The sequence below is a fragment of the Malania oleifera genome, chromosome 5, assembly GCF_029873635.1.
Source record: "Malania oleifera isolate guangnan ecotype guangnan chromosome 5, ASM2987363v1, whole genome shotgun sequence".
In the NCBI taxonomy this organism is placed as follows: Eukaryota; Viridiplantae; Streptophyta; class Magnoliopsida; order Santalales; family Ximeniaceae; genus Malania; species Malania oleifera.
The window spans coordinates 33032169-33053465 of record NC_080421.1 but is presented as its reverse complement, the minus strand read 5'-3'; the positions used below and the strand labels follow the sequence as shown (position 1 = coordinate 33053465).

The 21297-nt window shown below is 36.6% G+C and overlaps 1 protein-coding gene across 3 annotated transcripts in view; it reads right to left on the bottom strand.

The window, feature by feature from the left end:
* Positions 1 to 20810, bottom strand: part of LOC131156193 (uncharacterized) — a 187160-nt gene extending 166350 nt beyond the window's left edge. The window contains exons 1-10 of one of the 3 annotated variants that reach the window (XM_058109692.1): positions 20103 to 20810; positions 19877 to 19957; positions 19672 to 19784; positions 19391 to 19484; positions 17884 to 17915; positions 17481 to 17549; positions 10459 to 10520; positions 9853 to 10036; positions 7547 to 7615; positions 4237 to 4316 (exon numbers count right to left, since the gene is read on the bottom strand). In XM_058109692.1, coding sequence (XP_057965675.1) covers positions 4237 to 4316; positions 7547 to 7615; positions 9853 to 10036; positions 10459 to 10520; positions 17481 to 17549; positions 17884 to 17915; positions 19391 to 19484; positions 19672 to 19784; positions 19877 to 19957; positions 20103 to 20211 — 893 coding nt within the window. In that variant the 5' untranslated portion in view covers positions 20212 to 20810. Of the gene's footprint in view, positions 1 to 4236; positions 4317 to 7546; positions 7616 to 9852; positions 10037 to 10160; positions 10189 to 10458; positions 10521 to 17480; positions 17550 to 17883; positions 17916 to 19390; positions 19485 to 19671; positions 19785 to 19876; positions 19958 to 20102 lie in introns of those variants that run through there. The other 2 variants (XM_058109694.1, XM_058109693.1) reach the window with 2 other exon arrangements.
* Between the last annotated feature and the right edge of the window lie 487 nt (positions 20811 to 21297).

Below are 21297 nucleotides of genomic sequence, written 5' to 3'. Positions count from 1 at the left end.
TTGCTAAACCACTTTTATCTATATTTATTTTAAGCCACAACACCCGCTCAAAAACTTGGAGGATACCCAAAATACTTCAAAATGAAAAGTTATGATCACCTAAAAAAAAAATAGTGTTGTCCACAAACTGAAGACAAGAAACCACCACTCCCTCTCTCCTTATTCCCAACCCTTTCACCAAACCCCATTCCACAGCCCTATCCACCATTCTACTCAAAACATCAGCTCCTAGAACAAATAGAATGGCAAAAAGTGGATCACCTTGTCTAATACCTCTCGAAGACATAAACCAAGACTTAGGTTCCCCATTCACGACTACTGAGATGCAGACATTAGACAAACAACCCCTTAATCATTGGCACCAACGATCACCAAAACCCTTTTCCACAAATATTTTATCCAAGAAGCTCCAACTAACTCTATCACAGACTTCCGCAAAATCCAATTTAAAAATGGAACCCCACTTCTTCCTCCTATGAATATCATCCTTCACCTCACTAGCCACCAAAATAGCATCCACTATTTGTCTACTCCCCACAAACGCACTTTAAGCAATAAAATAGCCTTTTCAAGCACCATACTCAGTCTATGATCTATCAACTAGAACTTTGGTGATAATATCCTAGAATTCTTGAAGAGATCTAAATAAAATCCATCTAGACTTGATGCCTTATCCCTTTGCATCCTAGAAACTACCCCCTTCACCTCCTCCTCATCAAACAGTCTCTCTAACCAAAGCATTTGATCACAAAAAATGGCATTCCACCCTAACCCCTCTACCATCACCATCGACCTACAAGCCTCTTCCTCATAATATAAATTATCAAAGAAATTAGAAATCTCAAAGGCAATCCTACAAGGATAATTGATAATTCTCCCTCCCCCACATCCAACTCCCTAATCGTAATTTACGTCATCTTCCCATTAGCTAACCTATGGGGAAGAAACCAGCATTACAATCACCTTCTATAACACATTTAAATTTGGTCATTGTCCTCCAACTCTTCATTTCCTTAAAAACCACCTATTCCAATTCTAAGAGATTAATCTCCTCTTCCTTTCTATCCCAAAATTCCAACTCGCCCAAGATGCTGAATTTTCTAATTCTTACATCACCAAACACCTTTTTGTTCCAATATATCAATTTCTCCTTCGGATGTTTCAACTTCCTCATAAACCTAAAACCTTCCCAACCCCTGCCACGTCCTCTTCCCAAGAGCTCTTCACTAATGGCTTAAGCATGATCCAACCACATATTCTCAAACCTAAAAGGAGTGAGACCCTACTTGATTCCAACACAATAGGGAAGTGATTGGAGGTAGGTCTCAAGAGAACAATTTAAGATAAGTTAGAGAATTCGTCCTCCTAATCACCACAAAACAGGAATCTATCCAGTCTACTGCCACCGCCCCCCCCCCCCCCCCCCCCCCCGGGCGGCCCCCAAACAGACTAAGTAGCATTTCCCAAAGGAAGATCTCTCAAGCCACTCTCCCTATTAAACAAGTCAAACTGCTACATACTAGAAATTAGCCTACCCACCCCCCTTTTCACTCCCAAAAACTTCATCGCATTAAAGTCACCACCCACTCTCCACCTAGGGGAGCAAAAATTATAGACATAATAAAGCTCATCCCCAAAAACACTCCTAACAGTTGGTCTAGAAAGACCATACACAGAGGAGACCCGCCATTGGCCCCTCCCTTTCACTTTCACTTAAACAGAATGCAAAAAGAACCCCACTAAATTATCCACTTAAGAAATAGACTTAACAGTCCCGCATAACTAGACCGCCCCTAGAAGCACCTGAAGATGGTAAGAAACCCCATCCTCTATACTGGCCGCCCTAAATATTGCTAATAATTCCTTAGTCGATCATCTCCATTTTAGTTTCTTAAAACATAACAATATCAAGGAATATTTCGAAAAAACTTCCTTAATCAGGCTCCTCTTCCTCGCACCCCTAAACCTCTCACATTCCAACTAATAATCTTCATAACTTAACATGCTTTTACCATCCTTACCAAGCCCCTCACCACCCACATTGTTAATAGAAGAGACCAAATTCTTCATTCTTTTTGGACTTTATTTTTCTCTCTCATAAGTTCCATGGCTCATATCCAACCTCAACTCCTTACCTAAGGGGTCCCCTGCTTTCCAGCCCAGGTCTTCTAAACACTTCCCTCAGAGCTAAACCACAGCCCTCCCTCCTACATGAATCCTCCCTTTGGCAATAAAGTATTAGAAACAACAATAGGCTTAGAAAGAAGGGGAAGGAACCCAGATCCCCCAAAGTAGCATCTACCTTATCAGCATTATCACCCCCCCCCCCCAAAGCACCCAAGGAAGATGCAGTCAAATTGTCCATATGAAAGGGATCAAGCTCAGGACCAGAAGTCAAAGACCCCTTATCATTCAAGGCAAGGAAATGATCTGAATAGCAATTAATAGAATCATTACCTGCTTGTGTAAAAACCCAATCCTAATGTTGACACTCTTTCTCCACTTGCTGTGAGGTATTTCCATTAAGTGCATTCTGCCTCAAGCCCATCTCATAATTATCTCCATTCACTACATCAAAAAGTCGAAACAAGCCACTCTCTTCAGCATGTTCGAACTCCAAACTCATCTGGTGGACTAACAGTTCCTTATCAGATTCGCACAAGCTGCTCATGTCATAAGAAGAATCATAATCCGATTCCTGTTCTGACATAGCCTTCTGATTCTCCTTAAGGACTGACTTTAAAGGAAATTGGTTCGTCAAAGTGAGACTGACATCCTGTAAGCCAATCTGAGAGTTCCTAATTGTAATAATGTTCTCCTCTGCTGTGAAAAGGATCATCAGTCACTGTGCACTTAGCATCTGCTCTGCCTTCAATAATGCTGACTGTAGCCTCTGCCTATCATTACAAATCAACCAATCGTGCACATGGAGACCCATCTCTCCCCTCCAGTTCTGTTATACACCATAGCATCACATGGAACATCCCTGTGAGGGCCTCATTAGAAAAGGAAGCCCTCTTGTACCCAAACTTGTTTGACCTCATAACAAATATGACTTGGACCTCTTAACATAAGGCCACTAGATTCTATCCCTTTAAGCCCATTAAGATTTTTGAAATTTAAAAATCCCCCATTAGCAGTACTGCGGTCAATTATAGGGAGTGAATGAAGAAATAAACCCTCCGCTTGCAATTGCCACCTTCGCTGCCAGGATTCAATCTTCCTTGCACACGTCGGTCAAGGAGATGCCTGCTGAGAATTTCTGAAGAGCAAATGGCTCTTCGCCAGTGCCACCCCTGCTGCCCTTTGCATGTTCAACGTACCACACTCAAGGCACCATAATCTATCCTTGAGGATGTCTGATTCAACCTTGCTGGGCTTCAACAATTCCAGCAGAGCTGCAGGAAAGACTTCCAACCCCAACACTGTTCCCACTCAAGTATATGAATAACCAACCACCTCCCTCCAATATTTTCCTTCTTCAGTAGGAGAATTGCCCTTGTTGTACGAAAGAGGCCCTATACTGATGGATCACCCTCGTCTCGAAGCATCTAAAAGATTCACGCTGAACACCTTTCTTTCTACTTTTAAACTAGAGTGTCCTCTCTTTCTCTTCTGCCTTGAAGTTAGGGAAAGGAGAGTTGACTAGGCAAAATCTCACATAACCTCTATTTTTAACCATGTCTCCAAAATGAAAACAAGTTTTCCTCCTCCCTAAGCCACTCAGTTCAAGACTAACAGGATGGTGATTGGAATTCTGAACTAAACTTAAAAAAATATAAGCAATATCTTTATTCCAAACTCTTAGTTTTAATAATGGAGTTATCCATAATCTACACAAAACCATAAATAAATAAATAAATAAAACCCTAAAATGTGTGCTTTAAAACCAGATGAAACAACATACACACAGCAGCCTAAGATCACAATTAGATAACAGATCAAATCACAAAAATTACACACTAATACCATCTTCAAGCAAAACCAGCATTGCAAAACCCAAATCAATCCCTCATCCACCCCACTTCCACCACCGCCCCCCCCCCCCCCCCAAAAAAAAAAAAAAAACCACCAAGTTTAAATCTGAAGCAAAATCACCCAACCACAAAATAAGAACCAAAAAAAAACTTGAAAGGTAGAAAAAGCTTCAATAGCGAGAACAATTAAGAAATTCAAAGCTGAAAGGTTCTCAAGAAAGTTTAATATGAAATGAAAATAGACAAAAACTGTACTCACTTCTCCCTTAATCGACATATGCATAAATAGTCCAACAGGATCATTATCTGTTGCAAGTGATCTTTATTCAAGGAGATGACCTGATAAAATTGAAAAGCACATATTACATATTAGATTGAAATAACTCTGTTTGCGATTGCAATGAACATATGCAGTGGGAACAAAAGGACCTGTTCAGCTTTTTAAATATTTTCCATTTTCCTTTTCCAATTTTCATCTCCATTCCCTAGTTTTCCTTTTTCGTGGAACAATTTAGAAACATAGAAAAGGTTTATTTCATTGAAAATGAAAAATCATTTTTCAAAGCAACAAAGTAAAGGATATATTAGTGGTGTCTAGTGGTGGTGGCGGGTTATCACAGCAGCAGCGGCGTGGTCACGTGGCAGTGGCAGCGGCAGCAGCAATGGTGGTGGTTAGAAATAAACTTCAAAAATTTATAAAATCTTAAAAATATATTATCCAACTATGTATTGCTACTGGTTATTTTAATCATTAAGCATTATTAGTGTGTCCTGGTGCTATTATAGTAAAGGTATTAAGATCACTGGTATGCACTCAACATATATTATAAAAGTAGGGAGAGACCTATCTTTTTTATTAGTTCTTCTGTTTCACCCAATGCTTCAACATGGAATTACAGCAAGATCAGACCTAAACCCTACCACCAAACCAAACCCTAAACCTGATTGTCCCATGCAAATATTCCATTTATGAAGGAGGATCAACTGCACCTCTAAAGACAAAAAACAAGCCTAGGTGCTGCTAGGAAACAAATCAGTGACCAAAACTTGCAAGATGTTGCCACCCTTTTCAAAATCTCAAGAATCCATCCATATTTTGCAAAACCAACCCCATACTTAGTCACAAAACCTTCCGATTTGCAAGTTTGAAATTCATCGCCGATGGAGGCCCCACGGCCCATGCACGCCAATTGCTTGTAGAACTGTCCCACGCATTGGTGTGTGAGACATTCCTAGACTGGTTTTGCTCTGATTTTCTCCATAATGACTTGAATGCTTATATAGACCATACTATCAGGTTGTTGGTCATGTATTTTCTTCTAAGATCCAACCTTTTTATTGTTTGCTAGTGGCAATTTGTTAGTTGTTCTTTGGTACTATTAAGCTGATCTGTTGGTCCCTTGGGGTAGTGGCAATGTTTCATATGTTAGTCATAGGGGTCTAGCAACGTTATGTCACGTCATTGGTGACTCATTTTTGGTCACTTTAGTTGTTCACCTTGTTTGTCGTTGTTTCTATTGTTCCTCACCTTACTCCCATCACTGGATTCGTTGGTGAGTGTTTGGATGGAGTCCATGAATCCCAAAAGTATGTCCTCTTCATCATTGCCACAAATAATACCCAAAAAGTTGGATTAAAAGAATTATGTTCAATGGTTTGAGGACATCGAGATCTATTCGATAGGGTGAACATTTGTTCAAATCCGGGCCATCTAGCCATAAAGGTAAACTCAATGGAACCCCACATTGCACGCAAGTTGATGCATCTAGATGTATGCAGGGAGATTTGGGATTATGTCAAGCTCCTTTATTCTAGTAACATGTATGATCTGTCCCTAGAGTACTTTACAAGGGGACATAAGTGTCACATATTACTTTGTGGAGATGAAGTGTATCCATGAGGAACTTAACATCACGCAAACCATAACCAATGATGTTCATGAGAAGAAAAAGAAAAGGGAGCATATGACAGTCCCTTGGGTTCCAATGGGTATGAAACCTGAGTTTGAGGCAATCTAGTCCCAAATTTTTGTAGTGCAATGTTGCTATCCTTTGTTGATGTCTATTCTCATGTTCTTTGTGCTTCCTCCATCACATATTCCCTAGCCCTTGCATCTATTATTTCAACCTTTGCTCTCGTCACAAAATGTCATCTTGGTTTTCAACCACTTCGCCACATAAGGTCTCAAGGCGGTTCAAGTGGTGGAAGAGATGGACAAGGTAGAGGCCCTCCTCCCAAATGCACCCATTGTGGACAAGGAGGTCATTTGACTGAGCAGAGTTGGGGTCTTCAAGGAAAACCATCTTGCATCACCAATACAGCCTCCACCATAGTTGTTAAGTCTTACGGCTCACAATTTGATTCACCCAAGGATTGTAACAGTAAATTAATGTCATATATGGGTGATTTGTTGCCTAACCCAAGACACTACTAGAGACTTGTTGGAAAGTTGAATGACCTTAGTCACTCGACCAGATATATCTTTCACAACAAGTGTTGTGAGTCAATTTATTGAATCTCCAAGAACAAGTCACTGGGCTGCATTAATTCGCATCTTGAGATATCTCAATGGTGCACCAAGGAGAGATCTCTTAGAATCAGGGACACACTTTTACATAAGGATATTCATATGCACATTGGACCAGCCAAGGTAATTTGGTTTCCTAGAAGAGTATGCAAGAAACTATGATGGCCAGTTCAAGTGCTGAATCATATCATAGGGCCATGACTCACCCTACATGTAAACTTGTTTGGTTAAAGAACATGCTGGAAGAACAAGGTTTCCCACATTCATATTGCCTCCAATCCTATCCCACATAAGCAAATAAAACACATTGAAGTTGATAGCCACCTTGTTTAGTAGAAACTTGTGCAGAACCTCATTACAACCACTCATGTGAAGTCAAATTTGCAGCTCGCTGACTTGTTCACTAAAGCTATGGGGGGTGCTTGTGATAAATTCATTTGTAACAAGCTAGAAGCATATGATATTTATGCTCTTGAAGGAGAGTGTTAATGGTCATTTTAGTCATTTAGCATTATTAGTATGTATAGACTTGTGTTAGTAAGTATTAGTGAGGGTGTTATGGTCATTGGAATGTACTTAACATAAATTATAAATAGAGAGAGAGACCTATCATTGCGATTAGGTCTTTCGTTTTACCCCAATACTTCAACAAGTATAACATTGAAAAACTCAAAATTAGGTTTTTTGTTTTTTTATGTGGGAAAAAATTACATTTGAACATGAAATTACATTTTCTATTTTTGTAGAAAACTTATGAACTGAAAACTGGAAATTTTTCTATCACTGAACATGCCCAACTTTTTCAAATGGAGTAGCGCCTCTGCAGCTGCTTCTCCAGTTAGGTTCCAAAGCTGCCTTTACAGCACCAAAATTATCGGTAACACTGAACAGATTTGTGGTACTATTGTAAATCAAATGGTGATATTCGAGAGAACACACTGGGGGAGCACCACAGCAATACCAAACCAGCTAAGAATATACCAATAACACATTGATGAGAGTTATTCTTAGAAAATCAACGGGTTTTGAACAAAGCACAAACCAAGGAAGTCATATCAGCAGAAACAGAATATTGAGGGGTATTGTCATCCAGCTTTCCTGATCGATTGACCTGCATGAAAGAATAAAAGTCAACACCTTCAGTACCCAAAAAAAAAAAATCTGTTTTTACAACCGTAAACAAAACAAAAACTTGTACACCACTGAACAAAAAATTTCCCAAAAATGAATGGTATGACACACATGTTAGAAAAAAAAAACAAAATAACAAAATAAAAAAAAAACAAAAAAAAAAAGGAAAAAACGAAAAAACAGTTAAGACTTCACCCAAAACAAGAAGGAAAATGAATAAAACAATAATCACTTCACAGGAACAAAATGACCGCCACTAAAATGCAAGCAACAATATAAAATATGCAGCAGTTATTTAAACAAGTCCACTTCTTCTTCTAGGGAAAGGGAGGGGGGTGAGAAGAAGAAGAAGAAGAAGAGAGGATACAGAAAGGGAAAGGAGGAAAGCCAAATTGAGATATTGAAATTGGAAAGAGATCAAAAACCTTTCATCGAACTAATATGGAACCATTAGACATGAAGAAACATACACAAAACAGGATCACTTCAGAGGTACAAAACAACCACCATCAAAATACAAGCAATAATACATATAATATCTTATGAATTAGTTCCTCAAACAATATGACCTATTCATTTCATCTAGGGAAGGGGGGAAATTATAACATCAAAAAACCCATAAAACCAAATAAAGGAAAATTTGCGAGATCATTCAAAGAACTATATGGATATTTTGGAACTGTAGAAGTATAAATTTGAGAGGGCCAAACACCCTTAGTCACAATAGAGGCACAAAAATTAATGTAGAAGATCTTCAATATTAACAAAGTTGTAAGCACCCCTTCATCTTTGAATGTTTGGAAGATATTTTTTGTTGGCCCCCAAGGGCTCTCCCCACTCCCAAGCCACCCCCCCCCCCCCCCCCCCAACAACACCCCACAAATTCCTCACTCTGAATGAAGTAGGATTTGATCCCTGGCCACATATGCAGCAAAGAAGCATCCAACCAACCAACCTCACGCCATGGGACTTTTTAAAGAGATCTAACAGCATATTTCTATGCCAATTGAAAAGGATATTTTCAGATTCATTCTTGTGAAAATAAAATCAAAAACATCTTCATACTATACAGCATCAAATTGCAAAAAGGATACTTCTCAACAACCATTTTGTTGCAAATTGTTAGGTTAACAAATATCTCAACCACCGCCAAGCCTTTAATTAAAAAGCAAAAGTTCCTAAGCAACCTCAACAAAACCACATTAAGAACAACCACCAATTCCAACAACCAAATTACTCCTCCAAAGCATACCACTGCCACCATCAACACAAATTTCACAACCATGCACACCAAATCCAAATATCATTGCTGTATATAAACTTAAGTACAGTAAGGAAAGCAGTAAAATGAGAATTGATGTCTATGATGCCCATAATTGAAATATCTTTCCCTGTCCTGCAGTTTGATTGTTAGAACTTCATTACTTCACAAGTGCACAGAAGCTGCATCACCACCTACCAAATATTTCTATGAATCAGCATGATGCAGCACTCATGCAGGATCTCACAACCTCAAATGAATGTGTAAACCCTAAAACTCAAATTCAACTAATAATTCAAATCTGAAAAAACGCTTACAAGCACAACCTTATAGGCCTAATATGCCAGGGAAGTGGGAATCAAGCATATAAAATTAGGAAACCCAAATACTACTAGGGCATTCCGTTCCCAATAAAACCCTAGAACCTCATAGATCATTAACTAATAAAATACATTATAAAACCCCGAGAAAAAAGGGGAAAATCTGAAAAATTATACAATTAACCAAAAATCTTTAAATCCAAAACATAGCAAAATTGCATTATTGAAGCTCACATTGCATCATTCTTCCGAAGTTGGTCAAACTTCAACCTCGAATTCAAAGCATTTGATGGATGATAAATTGAAGAACCAAGCAAACTACTAGTTGAATGACATAATCCACAAGCTTCAAAAATAAATACGAGTGCAAGTTGGCAGAGTAATCAAAAAGGTCATCAAGAATGATAAATTCCACATATGCAACCACAATCAAGGCTGTAGCCTTGAACTCAACAAATTTACCATCCACCGATGGCTTAATCATTATAATTTCTACCTACTCAAGTTGCTGCAAGAGACCATGTCACTTAACCCAATAATAATAATAATAATTATATGTTACAAGTTACAATTATAACCAAAATGGCAAAAAAGGAAAGTGTGTTGTGAAATGAGGTTCAAACAAGTTTTGCATACCGTAAGGAGGACAGATACATGACATGGTGCCAATAGAGAGTCACATTTCTCTACTTCAGATGTCGCATCTGCAACAATATCCTTGTAGTCCACATCATTTTCCAAACAGCAAAAATAAATTTCCAAACCTTTAATCTCCACAATTTTGTTGACTTGGTTCCCTCTCACTATTCCACTATATGACCTAACAAAACCAAATAATCAATTAAATTGAATTCTAAAGAACATAAAACAAGTTACATACCATAAAATTAAAACATTTAAGATTGGGGGCGAGGAAGAGAGAGAGAGAGAATAAAGCACGTAACTAAGCAACGGTTGTGGAGGTTGAGCAAGAAGAACCTAAAAATAAAACGTAAATGATCTCACAAAAGTATTAATTATAGTCGACTACTGTGAAATTATAACACAAATTATGATGGCTAGTCTTGGACCAGATTATTAAAATGTAAAATATCCCACGAATTTATTAATTTATAGTCAACTACTCTGATTATGATGATGATGATAGCAAGACCAACAATAGCAACTGCAAATAATACAAAAAATACAAAAATGCGAGCAACGCCAATCTAACACTATGCTACAAATACCAAGAAGTATTACCCAATGGGATTTTGCTTCATTATCATCAAGCTGGAAAACTTTAATCCAAAGATAACAGGTGCCTAACAATCATTAACAAACAAACAATTATCAAGTCATTTGAAGAAATCAAGTTACAACGGTTGAGTGATATAGAACAACTTGGCAAGAATGAAACCAACATATACATATATATAAAAGGAAATTAAGGAATAAGGGAAAGAAATAAAATTAGAATCAATGAAAACAAAAACAAGAACAACAGAAGAAATTAGGGTTTTATATTTCTTAAACAATCAACAAATCACCAAAAACCACACAAAAGACCTTTTGCATATGCATCCCCCCAACAGCTAAATAAGTGTGGAAGTAAACCAATTACATGAAAATAAACCCAAAAAATCCCTAAATTATTACAAATTAAACCCTCTATTTTTTTTTGTTTTTGGGGGGGGGGGGGGGGAGGAGAGAGAGAGAGATAACTACAAGAATTAAAAGAAATGGAAGCAAAGAGCACAGAAGAAGATCTCTCATGCAATCCTCTCAAAACAGAACACCATAAACCATTTTTATGGGCATTCCTTCAATGGTAAAATAAGATATAAATTAAATGAAGGCATTCCCTAAAAAGCTAAATAAGTGTGGAAGTAAACCAATTACATGAAAATAAATGCGAACAATTCATAAATTATTACATAAAATAAACCCTTTTTCTAGAGAGGGTGACAGGGGATATATATATATATATATATATATATATATATATATAGAGAGAGAGAGAGAGAGAGTGAGAGAGAGAGAGAGAGAACTACAAGAATTACAAGAAATGGAAACAAAGAGCATAGAAGAAAATTAGAGTTTGTGATCTCTCAAGCAATCCCCTCAAAAAAGCACACTGTAAACCATTTGTATGGCCATTCCTCCTTCAATAGAAAAATAAGGAAATGTGAAAAAAAAATTAAATGAAAAAAAAAACCCTAAATGACCTAAACTAATAAAAAATAAATCTTAAAATTGTCCATTAGTATAATTAACAACTAATGAAAATGATTCCTGAATTTTATTTTTTCCTCCCATATCATCATCTCCAAGTTGGAGAAAACACAGCCAAAAGTTTAGAGAAACCAAAAGTAAAGCAATCCACTAAATATGCACATGCAAGAAGGATGAAACAAACTTTAAACAAGCATAAAGTGAAGCCTGCTCTCTGTGAGCCTTCCCCTTGGGAAAGTAGCAAAGGGGTCCCCAAAAAGATATATTGCAACCCAAAACCTCCATATCGTCTTGACTATATGTGATTGTTTGATTACCACTTTACCAAAAAGCTTAAGTTTTTATGTTGTGGGCCAACATTGTACCTCAAGCCCTAAAACTGCTCCGCACATGCAATCCAATTTCAAATGGAAGATAAACAAACAATAAATACTAACCTTAATGAGAACTTTTTAACAAACTTAGAATAAAATATGAGCAATAAGACTAGAATCGATTACCTCCTTGCAACCATGGCTAGGAAAACATGTCAAATTACGATTTTAACTAAAAGCTCAAGTTGTTAGATTGTGGGCTAACAATGTATATCAAGCCTTAACAGTTGCATATGACAACAAGGTTAGTGCCACCATGAGAACCCCAGGAAATTCCTCTATCGATCTCCCATAATTTTCTTCCCTATTGAGGTTCCGAATTAGCAATGGTTAGAGAGTTCATCTCTAACAAGAGCATTGACCAGGAGATTCTTCATTATTTACGGCTTTCTCAAATTGTTTCTTTAGAAGGAATTTCAACAAAAGAGAAACAGCTGATTTTGTTCAATTTTTAGGGGTGCTTGGTTCTTTTTGCTTAAATTTAAGGATTTGGAATTTGAAGACTTCACAGAAATTTTCCTACAAATCATTCTTTGATTTTGTTAGATTGTCACTTTACCTAAAAGCTTAAGTTGTTAGGTTGTCAGCCAACAATGTATATCAAGCCTCAACACTCCCTCGCACATGCAACCCAACAGCACGTGGAGAGAAACAAACGATAAACTGCACCAATTATAGGGAATAAGATAACTCTTAACAAACAAACAAACAATAAATGTTGGTAACAAGACTAGAACCTAGGACCTTTGAGTAACCACTCTAATACCATGTTAAATTATCACTTTACCTAAATGCTTAAGCTGTTAGGCTGTGGGCCAACAATGTATATCAAGCCTCAACAAATTCTAACCTAATGCTCAATTTTTCCTGTTGCATTCATCTCATTGAGAAAGCCATGTCTCCAATATTTTTGTATTTTTTTCCAAAGTGCTAAGACAAATGCATATTTGTTTCTACATTGCTCCTTCTCTTGGAACATTTTACAGGGAGCCCTTCTTCTTTGGATAACTATTTTTTCTTTAGAAATTTAAGGGCTTCGGTTAGTAGGAGGAAGAGAAGATACTTTGTGTTACTTTTGTGGTAATTTGTTGTCATTGGTTGGAGCAAAATTCAAAAATTTTCAATATGAGATGATGATGTAGTCTTAAATTCCAAAAATGCACCACAAGTATGGGTACACTATCACCTCATCTTGCATGTGTGGCCATTGACACACCCCTTTTAGGTTCAAGAATATGTGGTTAGACCATGGCTCTTTTCAATCCTTGGTTAGGGAATCATGGAGTGAGGGCATGAAAAGGGGGTGGGAGGGGGTTTAGATTCATGAAGAAGTTGAAGAGGTTGAAAGAAAAACTGAAAGTATGGAACACAGAGGTGTTCAGAGATATTAGGATTAAAAAGTCTACTATTATAGGAGATTTGGAAGAGTTAGACAAAAAGGAAGGAGTGACACTTTCGAGGGAAGAATAGGCTAAAAGGATTTCTCTGAAAAATGAATTAGAAGAGTCGATCTTTAAGGAAATGAGAAGTTGAAGGCAAAAGACTAAGTTTAAGTGGGTTAGAGATGGAGATTGAAATTCTAAATTTTTTTATAGGATGGCTAATGGAAAAATGAGAAAGAATTTGATTGGGGTGATGAAGGTGGAAAGGTGGGTTATATTCACGGAACTCTAATAGAATTACTTCAGGGATCACAAATTTTTATTACAATCTGTATAAGGAGGAGGATGAGAGTAGACCAATTAGGGAAGGATTAAAGTGGGATCCTTTGCCTGTTGATAAGATAGCCTAGTTAGAGAGACCTTCTGAGAAAGAGGAAGTTAGGGCAACAGTTTTTGGTATGGAGAGGGACAAAGCTCCTAGGCTGAATGGTTTTAATTTAGCTTTTTATCAAGATTGTTGGACGGTGGTGAAGAATGACCTTATGAAGGTTTGTAATGAATTTTATTAGAACGGCGTTCTTTGCAAGTGTATCAATTCTACTTTTATCACTTTGGTGCCTAAGAAATAGGTCCATCAAGATTTCTAATTATAGAATGATTAGCTTAGTTTCTACTGTTTATAAAATAATAACTAAAGTGCTAACTAATTGGTTACATGTGGTGCTTGATAGGACTATTTCTAAGGCCCAGAGTGCATTTGTGGGGGGAAGACAAATTGTAATTGCAATTTTAATTGCGAATAAAATCGTTGAGGGTATTAGGAGAAGGAGAAAGAAGGGGCTTGTTTTTAAGTTGGATTTTGAAAAAGCTTATGATAGAGTTGGAATTAGTGAGGAAGAGGTTTGATAAAAATGGCGTAAATGGATGAAAGGATGTATGTCTAATGTGAATTTGGTGGTGATAGTGAATGGTGAGCCCAAATCTTGGTTTAGGCCCACGTTTTTGTATGTGTTAGTGGCGGATGTCTTAGTAGATTGGTTGACGGGGTGGTGGATAGAGGTTTAGTGAAAGGTATTAAAGTGGGCAAGGAGGAGATTATGGTTTCCCACCTTCAGTTTGCAGATGATACTATTTTTTTTTCCTAGAGGACCATAAGTCTTCTATTCTAAATATAGTGAGCCTTCTTCGAGTTTTTGGAAGGGTATTAGGGTTGGTAGATTAATATGGGAAAATTGGAATTGTGACTATTAACGAGCCTATAGAGTGTTGGGGAATTAGCCTTGGTTGTTGGGTGTGCAAAGTTAGATTGGCCGATTTCCTATTTAGGGGGATCCTTTAGGGGGCAATCATAGAGTAGCTAGTTTTTAAAATCCGATGGTGGAGAGAGTATCCAAGTATGGAAAGGAACCCTTCTTTCTCTGGGAGGGAGGATTACTCTAATTCAAGCTTGTCTTTCTAGTATTCTGTTGTATTTTGTGTTTGTTTTTGAAATCCCAACAGGAGTCGCTAGTAAGATTGAGAGATTTTTTATGGCCAAGAGTGGGGAGTTTTAAAGATCATTTAGTTAATTGGGAAGCAGTGTGTAGGACTAAGAGAGAGGGTGGTTTGGGTATTGGAAATTTGGTGTCCAATAACACAGCTCTTTTCGCTAAATGGCTTTGGGGGTTCCTGTTAAAGGCTTCCTTCTTGTGGCATAAAGTTATCAAAAGTAAATTTAAATTTGACGGGAATGGATGGGATACTAATTTGGGATCTAGATGTTCCACGGAAAGCCTGTGAAAAGCTATTGCCCATACTTATCCTCTCTTTATCCGCCACACCAAATTTGTGATGGGTTAAGGGTAGGGACATTTGCTTTTGGAAAGATATATGGTTGGGGAATGTTGTTACGGCCACCTCTTTTCCGTGCTTATTTCGTTTGAGCTCAAGGAAAAATGATCCGATTTCTTCTTTTATTGTAGATTTGGACAGTCCTCTACCTGCTTGGGATTTTCATTTTAGGAGAGCCTTGAATGATAGAGAAACTATTGATTTATCTTCTTTGTTGGTTATCTTGAACAATTGTAGGATGTCTTCTGAGGATGATAGCCAATCTTGGTTGTTGGATTCCTTGGGTTTTTTTTGTGTAAATCTTCTTTGATTTCTTGGTTGGTACCAATCATTCCTTTCCACTCTACAAAGTAATCTAAAACGTTAAAATCCCCTATAAAATCAAAGCATTTCTCTGGTTGGTTGTGCTTAATAGAATAAATACTAACAACTTGCTGCAGATGAGGAGGCCTTTAAAGGCTCTATCCCCTGATATATGTATGCTTTGTTTTGATTGTTCAGAATCTGTTTCTCATCTTTTATTGCATTGCAATTTTGCATGGAAGTTTGGAATAAGCTATTTAATTATTTTTGAGAAAGCTGGGTCTGTCCGAGAATAGTGGAGGAGTTCTTGGCAATATCTTTTGTGGGGTTTGGAAGGAGGAAGGTATTGCCTTATGGTATCGTGCTTTATTTGCAGTGCTAGGGAGCTTGTGGAAGGAGCATAATCTACATATTTTTTCAGGGAAGAAGATTCCATATTGGTTGGTGTGGGAGAAAGTGCTTTTCATGGCTTCTTTGTGGTGTGGGGGCAAAGGGAATTTTAAGGGGACGTGTTCAACAGATGTTCAGCAGGATTAGAAGTCCCTTCTAAGGGCATGCTGATTTTTCTATATTATTTTGCGTTTTCCTTTTTTTGTTTTGTTTTTTCTGGGGATTCTCAGAAGGAGACATCTTCTCACTTGATTGTATGTTCTAGACGTCTTCTCACCTGATTGTATGTTCTTTCTTTGTCTAATGAATTTATTTTTCTATCAAAAATAAAAAGAGCCAGGTACCAAGTGTTAGCAGTAAACCATCCTCCAACCAGAGCTGGCACGCTTTGACCTTCTCCCCCAACCTCATAAGGTTTTCAGCAACTGGATCCTTAAGATAGTTCTCCATAATTTATTCCCATGTTATCATGAAAACCTTACTTAACATCAAGTGAATTACCAATAATAGGGCTACAAGCTCAACCTTCCTGCTCAGTGCATCTACAACTTGGTTTATTTGCCCTACCTTGTGCTCAAAGAAGAAATCGGATTTTGCTAAGTATTCTTGCCAACAAGCCTATTTAGGGGATCACTTTGTCTGTGTAAAGAAGTGACTAATAGTCGAGTTATCCATTTACCACAAACTTAGACCCAAGCACATAATACCACCACACTCGAAGGCAATGACTCACTAATAGGATCTCCTTCTCTTAATACTTAGACCCAAGGCACTTCCCCCCACCCAACAATCCTCCCAATAACAAATCATCTCCCATCAAGGTCTTAAATTTCAGTTTCAACTAAAATTTCAAGCCTTCAAAAGTATGGAAACTCAATGTCAATGTCTTTAGTTTTAAAAATGATGGAAATTAATGGTAAATCATAAAATTCTTTTATGAAACCTTCGAAACTACTATTAAGCATAATAATGTGATTTAAAACTAAAATATTACAAATAAAATATATCAAGGAAAGCTATGTGGTGTATAAGGTGCAATAACTAGAATATAATAATTATATTAAACATATTCAATTAATTTTTATGAAAATTCATAAATCAATTAAATATCATTGATTATACAAATACAGAATTTATACACAAATTATCAAATAAAATGTTGTAAACTTGTAGCTAATATACAAATTTAATTTTCCACATAAAATCAAAAGTTTGAAAGCTATAATTCATACAATTCTTGTAATGATATTTAGCTTCGATTTCAAAAAAAAACAAATTAAGAGAGAAATTTCATTTTTTTTTTTAATTCCAAATTTGAATTTCTAGAAATTCCCATGCTATAGTTAAAATTTAAACAAATTTCACTAAATTTCAAAATTCCAATAAACTTCAAATGATTTTTTGAAATTTCAATGTACATTTTGTCAATAGAATTCAACTACCATTTCAATTTGATGGTGGTGGATAGCAAAAATTTCGACAGAAATTCAACTAGTGGAATTTAAAGACCATTGACAAATGCAATGAGAAACCTGTGCTCATACTCCTGACAAAAGAAACAACAGCAGTTATGAGCTTCACCGTTCAAGAGACTAACACATACATGTACAAATGCATTGAGAAAATACACCCTATACTCCTGGCAACACAAATGCAAACAATTGAATAATCAACACAAGTCTCATAGGTAACCATTTGAGTAGAACAAACAAGACCAATGGTAAAGCAGAAGTGATAAAGTGGAAAAGAGCTATAACAAAGATAATCTTACCAAGCCTCTTTGCATATCACAGTACAAAACATTAAAGTTTCTGATGGATACTTGGATGCGCCCAAGAATCTATGTGGAAAAAGAACAAACATCAATGCCATTACAGAAAGATCGTATACTTTGAAAAGAACTCATGAAAATTTCAAAAGAACAAACATAAATCACTTTTTCTCAAGCTCGTGACAAATTCAAAAGAACAAACATAAATCACTTTTTATCAAGGATTCTATGATTTCCAACAAAATAATAATAATAATAATAATAATAATAATAATAAGGAGAAATAAAACATTGATGTAAGAAAAGAAAATAATTTTAACTTCTGTAAGTGCATAATGAAATGACATAATGAGGTCAGCAAAAGAAGCAAATGCAATTATAGATGAGAAAAAAGTCCTGTCACCTTTCCAGTAAATAATTGCCAAGCTTGACCATCTGCATCAAATGAAACCACATATAAGCAAGTCCGAAATTAAATTAACGAGACTATTTCAACATTAACGCTCAAGACACATCATCATGTCTCCAATGCAAACTTCAGACCAACATGAACACAGCTTAGGTTAGGAAGTTATTTTTTCTTCTAAATTTCAAACCTCTTTTTCCTTTGAATACCAAGAAAAAGATTATGGATGGAATGGTTGAAGCACTGTAGCAGAGCTCTAGATGGCAACCCACAAATCTAAGGTTCAAAGTGTCCCTAGAACTCAAAAAATTTGAAAAGAGAACCCCAAAAAGAAGGGAAATTTAAAAATAATCGTTGAATGCGAGAACAAACTAAATTATTGAAATTACAATAATTCACGTAGGGTAAATCTCAACTTCCACAATTCCTAGAAAGTCAAGTCAAAAAAGCTTCAGAAAAATAGAAAGGGGCTAAGAGGGTACAATAATTGTGTTTGAAAAATGAGAACATTTTACAATTACCACATATAAGACCGACTAAATGAATCCCTCTCGCTAACAAGATATCTGGGCAACGCAAAGCATTCAACTTTTCCATATCCCCTTCCATGTGTTGACCCAAAAACTTCAAGGCAAACCAATCTTTTCTTTTTGTTCTGTCTTATTTTATTTTTTTCAAAAGAAGAATTTTTTTTTAAGAAAGAGAAAAAATTCGAGGGATAAAAAAGGGCAAGGAACTCACAGAAGGTAAACCAATATATGACTTCATTAATTCCCCTAAACAGAGGAAGGGAAGAAATAAAAATGCATATAAATATCATAAAGTAAACCATTAGACCAAATAAATTTAATTACATCTAATGATGATCAGGCCAACTGCCCATGAGGCCAGACTCCTGACAAACCATACAGTTAGTCTAAAACAAAAAACAAAACAAAACAAAAAAACAAAAACAAAAACATAGAAAAACAAATATACAAACAAAAAAAAACAAAAAACAAAAGCACCCAAGCTGTAAAAAGGTTTTAATATATTTAAATAGCATCAGAGAAAATTATTCCAAAGACTAGAATACATCGATTAAAGGATCTTTGGAAAGAAGGATTTACTAACACAATCAAATTGTTCATTTCCCTAGAGCATGCAGAAAGAAAAACTAAACTGCTTGCCCACTGAAAAAATCGATAAATAAATACAGAAAAAACATGTCTTGAAGAATTTAAATCCTCCCTTCTAACACAAAAGATTTAGTCAACCAATTAATCTACCCTCGAACATTCTTACTCGACTTTCTTAGAATTCTGTAATAAATAGAATCATTTACATCCATAAGCACAAACAAATAATACCAATGAGGCAATGACATCCTTTTATGACATGAGATAGTGAGAATATAATCAACTCAGTCATCTAAAGGAATATGCAATAACATAATAGTGTATATATAAGAAAAAAAATTATAGCATTGACACTTTATATTGTAAGTTCAAAAAAAAAAAATCACCGCATGCGTGTCTAGGTAAATTTTCCAGCTCGGCAGCAGCAAGTATGGCCTTTTTGGCAGCAAGTTCCCTTTTTTCCACGGCATCTGAACTCCACTGCAGAAGGGGGACGAAAATCTCTCAGCATTACAATTCAGTAATGAGTCATTTCTTTTGTAAGACATTTACTGAGGTTCTTAGGATGATACATATAATATGAGGCATCTGTTCAAATAAGAAAGCCTGATATTTTCAAATAGAGGTGCTTTTGCAACTCAAATAGACATCTGACACTAAACACTACCTCTTCATCATCCCGCGGGGACACGCATACACAAACCCCCTCAAAAATAACTTCGACGGGTTGTGACCCAAGTTTTGTCCATGGAATTGTGATGCTTAGCTTCTGGACCCGACCTACAACTCGAACCAGAGTTGGGAATTCAGTTAGCACAGCCAAAAACACGTATAACATCCTATATCCAGTTAGGAGTGGAAGCCGTGAATACCGTGCTTTAAGGAGAATGGCAACTGGGGATGATCAAATGCTTCAACATTAAGCTCAAGATTATCCCATGACAGTATTTCCCCTACACCCAAAAAATTCATCAAATTAAATATTAAATCAAACAACGGTCGTCCTTCAACCAACCAACTAATACTTCCAAAAACAACAGTAACCAAAAAAGGGCAAGCCTATTTCTACAAGAAAAAGGGTCGGCAAGATAAGATTACCCTTCCAAAAAGTGATATTGAGCTGGGCATTTTTGAAGTACCGACCGAGATAACTCGACTGCAGCGGACGAACAAAACGCTCAAACACTCCCTTCAGTCGATCAAACATTATCCGGCGGTCACGTTTGCCGCCAATGAAGCAGAGAGAAATACAAGGTGGGAGAAGTAGAAAAGGCAAAGACAGGAAATTTTGTCTACGCTAAAACACAATTCCTTCAAAATTACTGAGAAAAAGTTCTCTTTAAAAGAAGTGATAATATAAAACTATCTAACACAAGAAGGAAACCGCCATCGGAGGGTGAGTGCGTGCGGTGATGCGAGGAAGACATGTTGACGTGAAGAGGGAAACGCTGCGATCCGCCCACCCGGTGTTCTACTCGCGACTCGGCATATGAGCACAGCACAACTCAAAACTATGGGAGAGAAGGTTGGTGGAAAAGAAGAGGTTGAGGTGAAGGTGCCATCGAAGCATGGAGGCGTGAACGGACTTGAGGGCGGTGAGGGTGCGACATCGGTTGATTTGAGAGATGCAATTATCTGGTTCGATTGGCCTAAAGAAAAGGGTCGAAGATTGTTCTACTGCCGCCGAAAGATTAAGGCGCGAGTGATGTGCGTGCCCGCCGGGAGCTTGCCCATGTGTGTGTGTGTGCGTGCCCGCCGGGAGCTTGCCCATGTGCGTGTGTGTGCGCGCTAGTCGCGACTCGCGAGGATTCTGTGGTATTGTGCGGCATAAATTAGATATACGAAATGAATATTTGCGTCTGTGTTTTCAATAAACAATTGCAAAACAAAAAACCACCTACTTTTTAGGGTCTCATTGCTTTCTTTTCTTTTCTTTTTTTCCCTTTACAATGAAAAATACATGTATTTCTATTATTATTATTTTTTATTATTGATTTTTAATTATTTATCAAAAACTAAAAAACTATATTTCATGATTTTTGATTATTTTGACAGCCTATTGTCGTAAATTTTAATATTCACAAATATATTTTTAGATTAAATTATTCATATTATACATTTTTAAATTAAATTTAAATTTATATGATCATATGAACTTACATACAATTATATTTATATATATGTAAAATTTTTAAAATAATATTAAACCCAATTACAAAATACTTTTAGTATTTTTTAATTATCATGTCCAATAAAATTTGTATTCTAAAGTAAATTTTAAAAGTAGATCCAT